We start from the raw sequence: 17055 nt of genomic DNA on the forward strand, positions 1-17055 counted from the left end.
CTGACCCTCTCCATGAGGGAGAAAATGCTCTGTTCCCGGACTTTCCTGGTAATGTATGATTGCCATCACCTGTGGTGAAACACCTTTCTTATCAATTAACTAGCTCACCACAGGTGATGGCAATCACACATTACCAGGAAAGTCCAGGAACAGAGCATTTTCTCCCTCATGGAGAGGGTCAGGTAGGCAAGTATGTCCAAGTACTGGAAAACAGACACAAATGGCTGCTCAGACAAATTGGTTAAATCCATACCCAGCTTAAGACAAGTTTATTTGTTGACATCTTCTCTGTTAGACCAGTGTATTCTGTTATGGAATATCTGCATGGCTTTCTCCTTGGCCGATGTCACAGTTCTTATCTTTCTTGCGATAACAGTATATCAATGTCATCACTCCACAGATTATGATGACTTGTGTGAGAATCAAAATACACAGAATCGCCGCAGCAATATTCAGAGAGGACAGAGTGCTATTGTTAGAATAAATCCCTGGAAAAAAAGAGAGTGGAATAATGAGAAGAGCACATTTTCTACCTAATTCACTTTTTCTGTTACCTTTCTAATGTAGCTCTCAGTTTCAACTACATCTCCCATTCTGATTGTTAATTTTTCTCCTAATATCTGACCTATCTAAAGCTACCTCTGTAGTCTTACTTGTGGTGGTGTTAGACACGCTCTCTTGTCTGGCATCGCTGCAGGGGACGCAAGTCTCTATGGCCTCTCCACTGGGGGCACTAGCCTCGCTGCTGAGGTCAGAGTCATCTATGTTGTTATCAGTTTGGGTGCTTGCCTTTATGCTGGGGTCTTTGACCTCTTCACAGCAGGGGATGCTGGTCTCTCCACTGGGGCCATTGCCTTCTTGGACCTCTTCGCTGGGGGCACTGTCCTCTACGCTGGTCTCCTCAGACTCTTCACTGGGAAAGGTGGCATCTCCGACCTCTCCTGTGGGGAAGCTAGCCTCTATGGCCTCTTCGCTGATGGCACTGTCCTCTCCATTGGGAATGCTGGTCTCTTCACTAGGGACATTGCTTTCTTGGGCATCTTCTCTGGGGAGACTGGCTTTTTGAATGGTCTCCTCAGTCTCTTCAATGGAGAAGATGGCATCTCCAGCATTTTCACTAAGGGCACTGTCCTCTCCAGCATCTCCAGTGGTGGAGCTAGGCACTATGGCCTCTTCGCTGGGACCGCTAACCTCTCCAGTCTCATTGCTGGGGGCAATGTTTTCTTGACTCTTACCACTGTGAGCATTGGCTTTTTCTTTGCTTGGTATAAAGAGGGACTGCACAAATAAAAGAGATAAGTATGAATCAGTGACACAGATATAGAGATAGAAACATAGAAACATAGAATTTGACGGCAGATAAGAACCACTTGGCCCATCTAGTCTGCCCATTTTTTTATCCTTTAGGTAATCGCAACCCTTTTTGAACCTTAATTCTTTGTAAGGATATTCATATGCCTATCCCAAGAATGTTTAAATTGCTCTACAGTCTTAGCCTCTACCACCTCTGATGGGAGGCTATTCCACTTATCCACTACCCTTTCTGTGAAATAATTTTTCCTTAAATTTCCCCTGAACCTGCCTCCCTCCAGTTTCAGTGTATGTCCTCGAGTTCTAATACTTCTCTTCCTTTGAAGAATGTTTCCCTCCTGAACTTTGTTAAAACCTTTGGTATATTTGAAAGTTTCTATCATGTCTCCCCTTTCCCTTCTCTCCTCCATACTATACATGTTAAGATCTTTTAGCCTTTCCGGGTAAGTTTTGTGATGTAGGCCATGCACCATTTTAGTTGCCCTTCTTTGTACACTCTCTAATGTATTTATATCCTTCTGGAGATATGGTCTCCAGAACTGGACACAGTATTCCAGATGAGGCCGCACCAATGACCTATACAGTGGCATTATTACTTCTCTTTTCCTGCTACTGATTCCTCTCCCTATGCAACCAAGCATCTGACTTGCCTTTCTCATTGCTTTGTTGCATTGCTTTCCTGCCTTTAAGTCACTTGAAATAGTGACTCCTAAATCCCTTTCCTCTTCAGTAGTTTCCATTATAGTACCCTTGATACTATATTTAGCCTTTGGGTTTTTGAGACCCAAGTGCATGATTTTGCATTTTTTAGCATTAAACTGTAGTTGCCATATTCTTGACCATTTTTCAAGCCTAGCTAGGTCATCAATCATTTGTTTTACCCCTCCTGGTGTGTCTACCCTGTTGCATATCTTTGTATCATCTGCAAAAAGGCATACTTTCCCTTCAATACCATTTGCAATGTCACCAACAAAGATATTAAAGAGAACTGGTCCGAGTACAGATCCCTGGGGTACTCCACTGGTAACAATTCCCTCCATAGATTGCACTCCATTTACTACAACTGTCTGTTTCCTATCCTGCAACCAGGTTCTTATCCATTTAACTATTTTATAATCCACCCCCACACTTTCAAGTTTATTTAGCAGTCTGCAATGTGGGACAGTGTCAAATGCCTTACTAAAGTCTAGATATGCTACATCTACAGCTCCCCCTTGATCTATTATTTTCATCACAGAGTCAAAAAAGTCAATAAGATTTGTTTGGCATGATCTCCCACCAGTAAATCCATGCTGTTTTGGATCATGTAAGTTGTTTGATTTAAGATATTCCACAACTCTTTCTTTTAGTAGTTTTTCCATTACTTTCCCTACTACTGATGTAAGGCTTACTGGTCTGTAGTTACTTGCTTCTTCCTTGCTTCCACTTTTGTACAATGGAACTACATTTGCTCTTTTCCAGTCCTCTGGAATAGCACCTGTATTTAGTGACTGGTTAAATAATTCTGTTAATGGTGCCACCAGCACATCTTTTAGCTCTTTTAGTATCCTTGGGTGTATCCCATCTGGCCACATTGATTTATCCACTTTTAGTTTTGAAAGTTCAGTTAGGACCTTCTCCTCTGTAAATGTACTTTCATCTACCTTATTTTTATGAATGTCCTTGCAACATAACTGGGGCCCCTTCCCTTCTCCTTCTGTAGTAAATATTGAGCAAAAATAATTATTTAGGTGATCTGCTATTGCCTTGTCTCCCTCCACCAAATTCTCACTCTCTGTCTTAAGTCTTATTATTCCTCCATTTGATTTTCTCCTTTCATTTATATACTTAAAAAAAGTTTTGCCCCCTTTATCTACTGACTGGGCCATTTTCTCCTCAGCTTCTGCCTTTGCACGTCTGATCACTTTCTTAGCATCCTTCCATCTATCAAGATACACCTCTTTGTCATTATTATTTTGAGTCTGTTTGTATTTCCTAAAAGCCATCTTTTTTCTTTCACACTAGTTGATACTTCTTTTGTGAACCACACTGGCTTCCTTTTCCTGGTGCTTTTCCTAACCCTTTTGATACAAAGATCAGTTGCACTTAGTATTGCACTTTTCAGTTTTTCCCATCTCTCCTGCACCCCTTCCAAGTTCCTCCAGTCCACCAATGAATCACTTAAACATCTCCCCATTTTTGCAAAGTCAGCATTTCTAAAATCCAACACCTTTGTTTTTGTGTAACAGGAGTTGGATCCTGTCTTTATACTAAACCATACTGCTTGATGATCACTGGATTCCAGGTGCTCACCCACATATATAGAACTTGGTCAGGACATAAGGACTCCTTAGACAAATCTGCATAATAATTATCTCATGCACGTATTTATTAGTACAGACCTTGCAAACCTGTGGCACTCTACCTGTTGTGAAACTACAAGTCCCAGATTGCTCTGCCACAGTTTTGCTATTAGGGAATGCAAAAACTGTGGTAGATCATGTTGGGATGCTGGAGAGCCGCAGTTTGGCCAGTATTCCGTTAGTACACAGCAGCATGTGAACATTTTATAGGAAATGCAGTATAGTTGGATGGCATTTATGAAACCTTTTAAGCTGGTAACTGATTAGAATATGTGACATTGTAACTAACAGCAAATTGGGTGGCCAGTTTTCTAGCATAGTTTACATAAGGAAAGCAAATGCCTGTTTGCAATGGGAAAAATCACATATTCTGTGCAGTTGGGATCCAGTCGGGATCCCGGCAGTTAGAATAACAACGCCGTAATCCCGACACTGTTCGGAATGCCGAATAGAGTCTCCAGCCCGGCACCAGAATCCCGAAAGCCAGTATCCCGAACGACCACACACCACCACGCCAGAAAGGTAAGCTGCGGGGGGAGGGTTAGTGTTAGGCTGCGCCCCAGGAAGGGGGTACTTATGGCATGTGGGGAGGTTAGGTTTAGGAACCCCCCTGGAAGGGTTAGGTCTGCGGAGGGAGGGTTAGGCTGCGGGAAGGGTGGGTTAGGATTAGGCACCACCGGGGATGGTTAAGCTTAAACTGTGGGGAGGAGGGGTAGGATTAGGCTACAGAAAGGGAGGGTTAGAGTTAGGGGGCCAGGGATTCTAATTATCTGGATGTGGTGGTCGGTTTTCTGACCGCCGGCATCCCGACCGCCGGCATATTATACCCAACCCGTGTAGTTACCTGTGTAACAGATTCAGAAAAGTCACCAAATGGGGAATGTGTATGAAAGCTGTTCTACAGGTAACTGCAGAACAGATAGTGTGGTCTGTTGCCGCAAATCAGATGTTTAATATTTTGTTTAGTGTGCAGCGTAAAGGGAGGGGAGATAGGGACCTGAGCACTGGTTCAGTAACAAAGTGTAGAAGAACGAAAATGTGTAGTGGGTAGCTCCAAATAAGGATAAATAGATCCTAATCAAGGAATAATAACTCTGTAACAAGGAGGTGCTCCCCTGAGAGTAATGTTTGAGTCAGTGACGTGCAGTGAGGTCAATGGCTGGGGAGGCACTGGCTACACCAGTACATCCCCAGCAGCACAAGAACACAAACCTCAGCTCACTTTTTAGGAACAGCAGATACATTAGAGTACGTGGGGGTGGGCTGGTACTGCACAGTAGGCAGGTAGAGCCCCCTTTTACAGATTACGGCAGGCAGAGTCCCCATTTTTACACATTACGGCAGGCAGAGTCCCCCTTTTTTACACATTACGGCAGACAGGCAGAGTCCCCCTTTTTACACATTACAGCAACAGAGTCCCCCTTTTTTACACATTACGGCAGACATGCAGAGTCCCCCTTTTCACACATTACAACAACACAGTCCTCCTTTTTTTACACATTACAGTAATAGAGCCCTCTTTTTTACACATTAAGCAGGCAGAGTCCCCTTTTTACACAGTAGGCAGGTAGAGCTCCCTTTTACACATTATGGCAGGCAGAGTCCCCCTTTTACACATTACGGCTGGCAGAGTCCCCATTTTTACACATCATGGCAGGCAGAGTCCCTATTTTTACACATTACAGCAACAGAGACCCCCGTTTTACACATTACAGCTGGCAGAGTCCCCCTTTTACACATTTACGGCAAGCAGATTCCCCCTTTTTACACATTACAGCAACAGAGTCCCCGTTTTTTTTACACATTACAGCAACAGAGTCCCCCTTTTTACACAGGCAGCAGAGTCCCTCTTTTTTTTTTTTTTTTTACACATTATGGCAGCTGGGAGAGAGAGATCATCAGCCCTCACAGAAGTAACCCCTTCTCCGTGTATGCGCTCAGCATGTAGCGGGGAAAGGGAGGCGGGAGGGGGTGATGGCCGCTGGGTGCATTCCCTGTCCGCACTGCGGGGAGGAATGGGGGTGCTGTACTGACCACAAGCACATCAGGATCGCGGCGGGCTGTTGGTTCACGACTATCCCTGCACTCACTTGAAACAGCACACCGGATGCGGCTCCACAGAACACAGATACCCGGTGATGCTTCTGAGGCTGAAGTTAGCTGGGAGGTTGGAGGAGGAGTAGAGCACCGGTCGCCGCTGCTGCACGTCCAGCTCTAGGCTACCTGGCGCCGGCTCCGGGCCGCTGCACTTGGCTTTCCCCCCTCCCCGGTGCTGCCTGCTGCTAGTACTATACATGGTCCCAGTGACAATCGCCGGCTGGGCGCGGGACTCTCCCACCGCCAGCAGCATGTGAGAATGGAGTAAAGGGGGGGGGGGGGGGGGAGAATGAAGGGAGGGGAGCTTACTGTCCTGCCGCCTCGTATGGGTGATTGGATCAGCGGATCCAGCGCTGGATCTGCTGTCCAATCATTTCTGCCTTGCTGACAGGGAAAGCCCATACCTGTCAGCGAGGCACTTCTATAGGTGCCGCTTTCTTCCCTTATTTCAATGGGCTTTTAAAGCCCAGTTCTTGGCCCCGCCCCCCGCTCAATCCCCGTACCCATTGTCTATGGGAGGCACTGCTATCAGTGCCTCCCAAATGAATTTAATGAGCAAAAATTATTAGAATAGAATAAAGAAGATACTTATGACACAGAACATGTATCATAAGTATCTACTTTGTATTATTTTAATAATTAATCACAGGGGAGGCACTGCCTCCCCTGACTGCACGTCCCTGGTTTGAGTATAGGTAGTAATGGAGAAAAGAAAAATACTCTCTTGCCGGGGGCACAAACACATCTTTAAGTATAAATCTTAGTGTCACGATCCGGGTATCTGGACGCCATTTCTTACCCATCAGATGCCTCCTAAGGCTGGCTCAGCGCTCTAGGACCGGATCCCATCTGTTATCCTGATGTGTACATTCCTGTATCCTCTCCTGTCACTCTGGGACGCTGTCACAGTAAACGCCATATTACACCTGGCATGGCGTCTCCCGCAGCCTCCGCCGCCGTCCCTGAACTTCTGCATGCAGAGTGTCTGAGTGGCGATTACGTCAGCCGCGGCCTCCGCTGTGTCCGCGTGGTTGGATGTGCATCTGTCAGCCTGGCGCCTCCTGTCTCCGGTGGCCGGCGCCGCCATTACTGTTTTCATTACCACATGGATTACAAACCAAACTTCCCTCCAAGTGTCTGCATGGGCGCAGCCATCTTGGATTCTGTCAGCTGATCATTTCCACCAATCTGTTCTCAGTATTGATAATCTGCATAATTGCCTAGCCAATCCCTTCCTTGCTGCAGGTATAAATACACTGTGCCTGAGCAAGGAAGGCGTCAGTGCTTTGGTTGTCAAACCTAGTTCCTGTTTGTCTCTCTCCTGTGATTGTCTTCCAGGTTCCAGCTCCTGTCTCAAGACTTCCACCATAGAGACCCGCACCAGCATTCCATCTGCGGTGTAGCCTGACTCTCCAATCCATTGTGGATTCATCTGTTTCCAGCTGCTACATTACCTGCTTCCAGCTCAGCTTCCAGCAGAGTACAGCTTCCCTTAAAGGGCCGGTGTCCTTTCTACACTTTACCACTCTCCACCGGTATTATTATTTCTCCGCTCTCAAGTTCTACATTTCAGTTCATATTTCATCGCTCCCAAGTTCATTTATTATTTAACTGGTTCCAGCCAGTATCCACTCCGTGCTAACAACAGTCTGGTTCCAGCCAGTATCCACAGCAGCTGTTTTATCTTCAGCAACCCAGCTTTTCCTGGAACACCAGCTGGCACAATCCTGGGTTATCTCCATTGCTACAGTCGGGCCTGGTAAGGACTTTCCATCTAGAAGATCATAAGAACTATCTCACACTACCAGTGCCCTGTGGCTCCTGCCATCCTGTAGTACCCAGGAACTGTATTTATTCTTTGCTGACTTTTACGTTTTCTTTTACTGCTGCTGTGTTGCGGAGTTGTCATAATAAACATCATTTGACTTTTATCCAAGTTGTCGTGGTCACGCCTTCGGGCAGTTATTATTCATGTTACTTACATGTCCAGGGGTCTGATACAACCTCCCAGGTTCCGGTACATCTCAGCCCCTACAACTGAGGCTGCCTCCCGTCAGCTCAGGCCCTCAGTTGTGACAGTAAGCACTGACCTAATGAATCCAGCCGGAGACCAGGATCAAGCGGCCAGGCCGATGCAAGAACTGGCAGCCCGACTAGAACATCAGGAGGCTGCACAGGGCCACATCATCCGCTGTCTCCAGGATCTCTCTACTCGGCTGGATGGGATTCAGACAACTCTCCGTGGATCAGGCGCGTCTGGTGCGTCAACCACAGTGACTCCAGCTATAACCCCACCCACCTTACCCATTTCTGCTCCACGTCTTCATCTTCCAACGCCAGCAAAATTTGACGGATCTCCAAGATTCTGCAGGGGATTTCTCAACCAGTGTGAGATTCAGTTTGAGCTACAACCTGGCAATTTTCCCAGTGACCGTACAAAAATTGCCTACATTATTTCTCTTCTCAGTGGCTCAGCCCTTGATTGGGCATCACCGTTATGGGAGAGGTCCGACACCCTGCTATCTTCCTACACTGCCTTCATGTCAACATTCAGGCGCATCTTCGACGAGCCAGGCCGGGTAACCTCAGCTTCATCCGAGATTCTCCATTTACGCCAGGGGTCACGTACTGTAGGACAATATCTGATACAGTTCCAGATCCTGGCATCCGAACTGGCATGGAACGACGAGGCCCTGTATGCTGCATTCTGGCATGGCTTATCTGAGCGTATTAAAGATGAGTTAGCTACCAGAGACTTACCTTCTAAGTTAGATGAGCTAATCTCACTCTGCACGAAAGTTGATTTACGTTTCAGAGAGAGAGCAACTGAGCGTGGAAGATCATCTGCTCCAAAATCTTCTGCTCCTCCTCCTCGTCAACTGTCACCATCTAAAGATGAGCCCATGCAACTTGGCCGTTCCCGTTTAACTCCTGCTGAGCGCCGAAGACGCCTCTCCGAGTTTCTCTGTCTCTATTGTGCAGTTCCGTCTCACACCATTAATGCCTGTCCCAAACGTCCGGGAAACTCCAAATCCTAGCTCGCCAAGGAGAGGGCCGGCTAGGGGTAATGATCTCCTCTCCATCTCCTCAAGATTGTAATCTCCCAGTTTCGCTTCAAGTTGCTCAACGTTATCGGAACGTCATTGCCCTCCTTGATTCTGGAGCAGCTGGGAACTTTATTACCGAAGCCTATGTTAAACGGTGGTCCCTACCCACCGAGAGACTTCCTTCGTCCATTTCTTTAACTGCCGTGGATGGCAGCAAAATTTTTGATGCAGTTATTTCTTTAAGGACTCTACCAGTTCGTCTGAGAGTGGGAGTTCTTCATTCCGAACTTATTTCTTTTTTAGTGATTCCAAGAGCCACACATCCTGTGGTCCTGGGCCTTCCATGGCTCCGTCTTCACAATCCTACAATTGATTGGACGACTACGCAAATCCTGGCATGGGGTTCCTCCTGTGCTGAGACATGTTTGTTTAAAGTATTGCCTGTCTGTTCTTCCTCCCCCAGGTCGTCTGATGTTCCACCTCCTCCATATCAAGATTTCACGGATGTGTTCAGTAAAGCTTCTGCTGATATCCTTCCTCCTCATAGAGAATGGGACTGTCCGATTGATCTCGTTCCAGGGAAGGTTCCACCTCGAGGCCGAACTTATCCGTTGTCTCTGCCTGAGACGCATTCTATGGAGGAATATATTAAAGAGAACCTAGCAAAGGGGTTCATTCGACCTCCTTCTTCTCCAGCCGGCGCAGGCTTCTTTTTTGTAAAAAAGAAAGATGGTGGTCTGCGGCCGTGCATCGACTACAGAGGTTTGAACGACATTACCATCAAGAACCGTTATCCTTTACCCCTGATTACTGAGCTCTTTGTAAAGATGGTAGCTCCGCTAACTCTGTCAAAGCTGGACTTGCGAGGTGCATACAATCTCATCCGGATCCGTGAGGGTGACGAGTGGAAGACCGCCTTTAACACCCGTGACGGACATTATGAGTACCTCGTCATGCCCTTCGGATTGAGCAATGCTCCAGCTGTCTTCCAGCATTTTGTCAATGAGATCTTCAGAGACATTCTATACCGTCATGTCGTGGTCTATCTAGACGATATCCTCATTTTTGCCAACGATTTAGAGGAACATCGTTTTTGGGTTAAAGAGGTTCTGTCCCGTCTCCGTGTCAATCATCTCTATTGCAAATTAGAAAAATGCGTCTTTGAAGTCAAGTCCATTCCGTTTCTAGGGTACATTGTGTCCGGTTCCGGACTAGAGATGGATCCTGAGAAACTACAAGCAATCCAAAATTGGCCGGTACCCTTAACCCTCAAAGGGGTCCAGAGGTTCTTAGGGTTCGCCAACTATTACCGAAAGTTTATACGAGACTTTTCCACCATTGTGGCGCCTATTACTGCTTTCACTAAGAAGGGTGCTAACCCGTCCAAGTGGTCTGAAGAAGCCATGCAAGCATTTCATCTTTTAAAACAAAGGTTCATCTCTGCGCCTGTTCTGAAACAGCCTGACATCGACTCTCCTTTCATCTTAGAGGTGGATGCCTCCTCCGTTGGAGTAGGAGCGGTGTTATCTCAGAGGGCTAAAGATGGCCATTTACACCCTTGCAGTTTCTTCTCCCGGAAGTTCTCCCCAGCTGAGCGCAACTATGCCATTGGCGACCAGGAGTTGCTAGCCATCAAGCTCGCTCTAGAAGAGTGGAGGTATCTGTTGGAGGGAGCTTCTCATTCAATCACCATACTTACAGACCACAAGAACCTTTTATACCTGAAGGGCGCACAATGTCTCAACCCTCGTCAGGCCAGATGGGCACTTTTCTTTTCCAGGTTCGACTTTAAACTCCAGTTCTGTCCGGGCTCTCAGAATCGTAAGGCCGATGCCCTTTCCCGCTCATGGGAGCAAGAAAATGAGTCAGAGTCTTCAGACAAGCATCCTATTATAAATCCGTTGGCATTCTCCACGGTAGGGATGGACTCTACGCCCCCATCAGGGAAAAGTTTTGTGAAGCCGATGCTAAGGAAGAAGCTCATGCATTGGGCCCATGCTTCCCGTTTTGCCGGACATACAGGTATCCAAAAAACCCTGGAGTTTATCTCTAGGTCCTATTGGTGGCCAACTCTGAAAAAGGACGTCTTGGAGTTTATTGCATCTTGCCCAAAGTGTGCCCAACATAAAGTATCCCGCCAGTCGCCTGCGGGGCAACTGGTTCCACTATCCGTTCCCCGTCGACCATGGACCCACTTGTCGATGGATTTCATTACAGACTTACCCATGTGCAACAAGTTCAATACCATCTGGGTGGTAGTTGACCGGTTCACCAAGATGGCACACTTCATTCCTCTCACCGGTCTTCCGTCAGCTTCCAAGTTGGCTCAAGTATTCATACAAGAGATCTTCCGACTCCACGGTCTTCCTGAAGAAATTATCTCAGATCGAGGAGTTCAATTCACAGCCAAATTCTGGCGAAGTTTATGTCAAGTCCTCCAAGTCAAGCTAAAGTTTTCCACGGCTTACCATCCTCAGACCAATGGTCAAACCGAGAGGGTGAATCAGGACTTGGAGGCCTTCCTCCGCATCTATGTGTCCTCCTCTCAAGATGACTGGGTTCAATTACTTCCCTAGGCCGAGTTCTGTCATAACAACCAGTATCATTCTTCATCTGCTTCAACACCATTCTTCACTAACTTTGGATTCCACCCTAAAGTCCCCGAGTTCCAACCGCTTCCAGCAACTTCTGTTCCCGCAGTGGATATCACCTTGCATCAGTTTGCCAATATCTGGAAGAGCGTACGATCAGCTCTGCTCAAGGCATCGTTCAGGTACAAGAAGTTTGCGGATAAGAAGCGTCGAGCAGTTCCTGCTCTCAAGGTGGGTGATCGGGTATGGTTATCCACGAAGAATTTGAGGTTAAGAGTTCCCAGTATGAAGTTTGCACCTCGCTATATCGGTCCTTTCAAGATTGAACAAGTCATCAATCCTGTTGCTTACAGACTCCAGTTGCCTCCCTTCTTAAAAATACCCAGGACATTCCATGTTTCCCTGTTGAAACCGCTGATCTTGAATCGGTTTCATTCCTCACTTCCTCCAACTCCGAAAGTCCAAACTCAACGAGGCGTTGAGTATGAAGTGGCCAAGATCCTGGACTCACGTCACCGTTACGGTCAACTACAATATCTTATTGACTGGAAGGGTTATGGTCCTGAGGAACGTTCATGGACCAATGCTTCTGATGTCCATGCTCCTGCCTTGGTCCGGAGATTCCATTCCAAGTTTCCTCAAAAGCCAAAGAAGTGTCCTGGGGCCACTCCTAAAGGGGGGGGTGCTGTCACGATCCGGGTATCTGGACGCCATTTCTTACCCATCAGATGCCTCCTAAGACTGGCTCAGCGCTCCAGGACCGGATCCCATCTGTTATCCTGATGTGTACATTCCTGTATCCTCTCCTGTCACTCTGGGACGCTGTCACAGTAAACGCCATATTACACCTGGCATGGCGTCTCCCGCAGCCTCCGCCGCCGTCCCTGAACTTCTGCATGCAGAGTGTCTGAGTGGCGATTACGTCAGCCGCGGCCTCCGCTGTGTCCGCGTGGTTGGATGTGCATCTGTCAGCCTGGCGCCTCCTGTCTCCGGTGGCCGGCGCCGCCATTACTGTTTTCATTACCACATGGATTACAAACCAAACTTCCCTCCAAGTGTCTGCATGGGCGCAGCCATCTTGGATTCTGTCAGCTGATCATTTCCACCAATCTGTTCTCAGTATTGATAATCTGCATAATTGCCTAGCCAATCCCTTCCTTGCTGCAGGTATAAATACACTGTGCCTGAGCAAGGAAGGCGTCAGTGCTTTGGTTGTCAAACCTAGTTCCTGTTTGTCTCTCTCCTGTGATTGTCTTTCAGGTTCCAGCTCCTGTCTCAAGACTTCCACCATAGAGACCCGCACCAGCATTCCATCTGCGGTGTAGCCTGACTCTCCAATCCATTGTGGATTCATCTGTTTCCAGCTGCTACATTACCTGCTTCCAGCTCAGCTTCCAGCAGAGTACAGCTTCCCTTAAAGGGCCGGTGTCCTTTCTACACTTTACCACTCTCCACCGGTATTATTATTTCTCCGCTCTCAAGTTCTACATTTCAGTTCATATTTCATCGCTCCCAAGTTCATTTATTATTTAACTGGTTCCAGCCAGTATCCACTCCGTGCTAACAACAGTCTGGTTCCAGCCAGTATCCACAGCAGCTGTTTTATCTTCAGCAACCCAGCTTTTCCTGGAACACCAGCTGGCACAATCCTGGGTTATCTCCATTGCTACAGTCGGGCCTGGTAAGGACTTTCCATCTAGAAGATCATAAGAACTATCTCACACTACCAGTGCCCTGTGGCTCCTGCCATCCTGTAGTACCCAGGAACTGTATTTATTCTTTGCTGACTTTTACGTTTTCTTTTACTGCTGCTGTGTTGCGGAGTTGTCATAATAAACAACATTTGACTTTTATCCAAGTTGTCGTGGTCACGCCTTCGGGCAGTTATTATTCATGTTACTTACATGTCCAGGGGTCTGATACAACCTCCCAGGTTCCGGTACATCTCAGCCCCTACAACTGAGGCTGCCTCCCGTCAGCTCAGGCCCTCAGTTGTGACACTTAGCTTTTAATAAATAATGTCAAATACGAAAGGGGGTATCATTTCCCTACAAAACAGACAAATACAAACTACACATAATAAACATATTAAAATGGTGTTGTCTGCAGATTAGGTGGGGACTGACTCAGGGAGACTTCTGGCGCTACCTACAGGTTTGCCACTTTTTGCAGTCGTTCAGCCCCTTAAGGTCCTGGTATTCTTTACTGACGCCCTTTGAACGTTTATGTGCTAGTTCAGAGACTCCTGCCCATTCTATCTCCAGGATCTATACAATCCTACTTGCAGATTTGAGTGTGTCCCTCCCTCCTTTTACCCAGGTGTGGAATAAAGAAATGGGTGCTGACCTGGACGATGACCAGTGGAACAGGATTTTTAAACTAACCCATTCCTGCTCTGCTAGCACGTTAGTTATTGAGACTCAATATAAACAAATCTCCAGGTGGTATAGATGCCCTGACACCCTCTCCAAAATGGGTTTGGGTGTCCCTAATGTCTGTTGGCGATGCTCCAATGGCGTGGGTAACCCATTCCACATTTGGTGGCTATGTCCCGCTATCCAACCCTTCTGGAAGGAAGTTTTTTCCCTATCTGCTCCAATAACAGGAGGAGATGTCCCCACTGACCCGCTATTTTGGCTTTTCCATTTCTCCTCTGGACCCATCCCTAGCTACAAACGTTCCTTGTTGTGTCACCTAAATAATGCAGCGAAGGCGGTTGTTCCTGTTTGCTGGCGCTCACCCTCTCCACCAACGGTGTTAGACTGGTTCCATAGGATTGACCTTTACATGGAAATGGACGACACCATGTCCTCTGTAGACAATGGCTACGCTCGTTTCAGAGATACTTGGTTTCGGTGGATGACATTCAAAGACTTCTGTATATCGGGAGATCCTCAATAACGGCCGCCGTCTTCCCCCCCTAAGCATCCCTGACTGGGCACTTCTTGTACTAGATTTAACTATATAGATTTCACTCCTTTTTTTTTCTTCTCTTACTGGTTTCGGATCAGGTTTTTCTTTTCCCCCCCTCTCTTCTCTTTCTATTCTCAACTTCTTTCTGTTCAATTTGTACTTTACAGTTTTTTTGTTTTTTGTTTTTTCTCAATCTCTGTTTGTTTTCATGAAAAAAGTCAGGTCTGTTTATATTCCGGTTCTCTATATGGGATAGTTGTTCTTTTATTGTCTGACAAACTGTCTGGCGTATTATCTGATGACCCCCAGACTATTAAGCATGATTATGGCCTGTTTGTTGTTCCTGCCGTTAGTACTCAGTATTGCTGTTGTATGTATTTACTTTTTGTTATACAATAAAAATGTAATTTGCACTAAAATGGTGTTGCACACAGATTGGAGCAGATTCTGAATCTGCCTGACCGTGCTAGGACCCGCAAGTCAGCACTGAGGTCAGTGAGGTGGAGAAAATCATTATATATATTTTATAGTGTGGGGGTGAGACTATGGTCACCCAACAGGGTTGGACTGGCCCACAAGGGTACAGTGGGATTCCCCAGTGGAACCCACAACCTGGATCCCACTTCCAGTGGGTACCACTTCCATTTTAATATGTGTATTTTCGACAGTGTATTGCCATAATCAATATGGCACATTATCATGCATGCACTAGTAGTATTTACTATATATACAGTCAGGGCCGGTGCTAGGGTGTTCGGCGCCCTCCTGCAAACTATAAATTTGTGCCCTCCCATACTTTACAAAGGGCCAGCGCACATAATGCCCCCTGTAGAAGTGACGCTTATACACATAATGCTCCCTGTAGTAGTGCCGCTTACACACAATGGCCCCTGTGGTAGTGCCCCTTATACACAACGCCCCCTGTAGTAGTGGCGCTTACACACGTAACACCCGCTGTACCAGTGAGGCTTATACAAGATGCAGTGATGCTTACACATGTAACGCCACCTGTACCAGTGACGCTCACACACAGAACGTCCCCTGTACCACTGATGCTTACACACGTAACGCCACCTGTACCAGTGACGGTTACACATGTAACGCCACCTGTACCAGTGACGCTTACACACGTAACACCTCCTGTACCAGTGATGCTTACACACGTAATGCCTCCTGTACCAGTGACACTTACACACGTAACACCTCTTGTACCAGTGACACTTACACACGTAACGCCTCCTGTACCAGTGACGCTTACACACGTAACGCCTCCTGTACCAGTGACGCTTACACACGTAACGCCACCTGTACCACTGATGTTTACACGCGTAACGCCTCTTGTATCAGTGATGCTTACACACGGAATGCCACCTGTACCATTGACGCTTACACACATTATGCTGCACAGTCACAGAAACACACAGACTGTACATACATTACACACATAGTCACACATACATATACACAGATACTGTATACACACACACACACATACTGTATATACAGATACTGTACACACACACACACACACACAAAACAGATACTGTATACACACACACATACTGTATATACAGATACTGTACACACACACACACACACACACACACACACACACACACACACACTTTCACTCACTCACTTGTTTTCCAGCCACTTACATAAGGAAGTCTCTGGCAGCTTATCCCCTGTGTTGCAGTCTGCAGCTTGGTCCCGTGTAGCTCCGCCCCTTATTACAGTGTAGCCCCGCCCCTTTTAGGTCTGCACACTGCACTGTGAGTCTGTGACAGGGGAGGGGAGGCTTGTAGCTGCCGACACCGCTGCCTGTCGTGGAGTGTGACAGGCGCAGCAGCCGGCAGCAGCAGGGGGACAGGCGGCGCAGCAGGGACATCAGCTCAGCACAAGGATGCAGAGCAGGGAGAGTGCCTCTCCTTCCTGGCGCCTCCCTGCTCTGCATCCCTTTGCTGAGCGCTTAGTGCCAGGCCTGTACACAGTATTTATCAAGGGACCCAGACCATGCACTCTCTAATAGTTAGCAAAGCATCTGTGGCATCTGGCCACATCCCCTCTGGAGACTGGTTACAACCCTAATCAAGGGCCAATGTTGGCATTTCCCGGTGGGCCCTTCATGCTCCAGTCCAACACTGTCGCCCAGTGATGTTGGCCAAGGGTCAGGAGGATGTGAAAGTGAAGAAAGACAAAATATGTGAGGTTATGTGTGGACTGTACAGAGAGGATGTAATTAGATGAAGAGGCATTGAAGGTTATGTGGGTGGGACTGGAACTTATAAGACGCTGACTCCATACTTTCACCTGAGGGACGGGAAGTGGCAGTTGGTGGAGGGGCGGGGGTTGAAGTTTTGCTTAAAATGCTGAGAAACCTTGCACCGGCCCTGCCTGATTCACATTACACCACATAGTAGTGTCCCTTATTCATGTTATGACACACAGTAGTGCCGCTTTTACACAATGCCCACTTTAGTGCCCCTTATACGCAATGCCCATTGTAGTAGTGCCCCTAATACACATAATGGCCAGAGCAGTAGTGCCCCTTATACAATGCCCACTGTAGTGGTTGTGCCGCTTATGCAATGCCTTCTGTCGTGGTAATGTCCCTTATGCGGTGACCACAGTTGTAGTGCCCCTTATGCCGAGCCCATAGTAGTGGTGTCCCTTATGCAGTGCCCCCTATGCAATGCCCCCAATAGTATTGCCCCCATTAAAATGCCCCTTTTAGAAGTATCCCAGAGGTAATGC

At 47.2% G+C, this 17055-nt stretch overlaps 1 protein-coding gene across 1 annotated transcript in view; it reads right to left on the reverse strand.

Moving 5' to 3' along the window:
* Positions 1 to 209: 209 nt before the first annotated feature.
* The window catches only part of LOC134927718 (uncharacterized), a 50796-nt gene continuing 33950 nt past the window's right edge, over positions 210 to 17055 (reverse strand). The window contains exons 3-4 of the mRNA XM_063922559.1: positions 654 to 1278; positions 210 to 488 (exon numbers count right to left, since the gene is read on the reverse strand). Of these exons, the coding sequence (XP_063778629.1) occupies positions 310 to 488; positions 654 to 1278 (804 nt within the window). The 3' untranslated portion in view covers positions 210 to 309. The remainder of the gene's footprint in view (positions 489 to 653; positions 1279 to 17055) is intronic.

The sequence above is a fragment of the Pseudophryne corroboree genome, chromosome 5 (assembly GCF_028390025.1).
Source record: "Pseudophryne corroboree isolate aPseCor3 chromosome 5, aPseCor3.hap2, whole genome shotgun sequence".
Classification (NCBI taxonomy): domain Eukaryota; kingdom Metazoa; phylum Chordata; class Amphibia; order Anura; family Myobatrachidae; genus Pseudophryne; species Pseudophryne corroboree.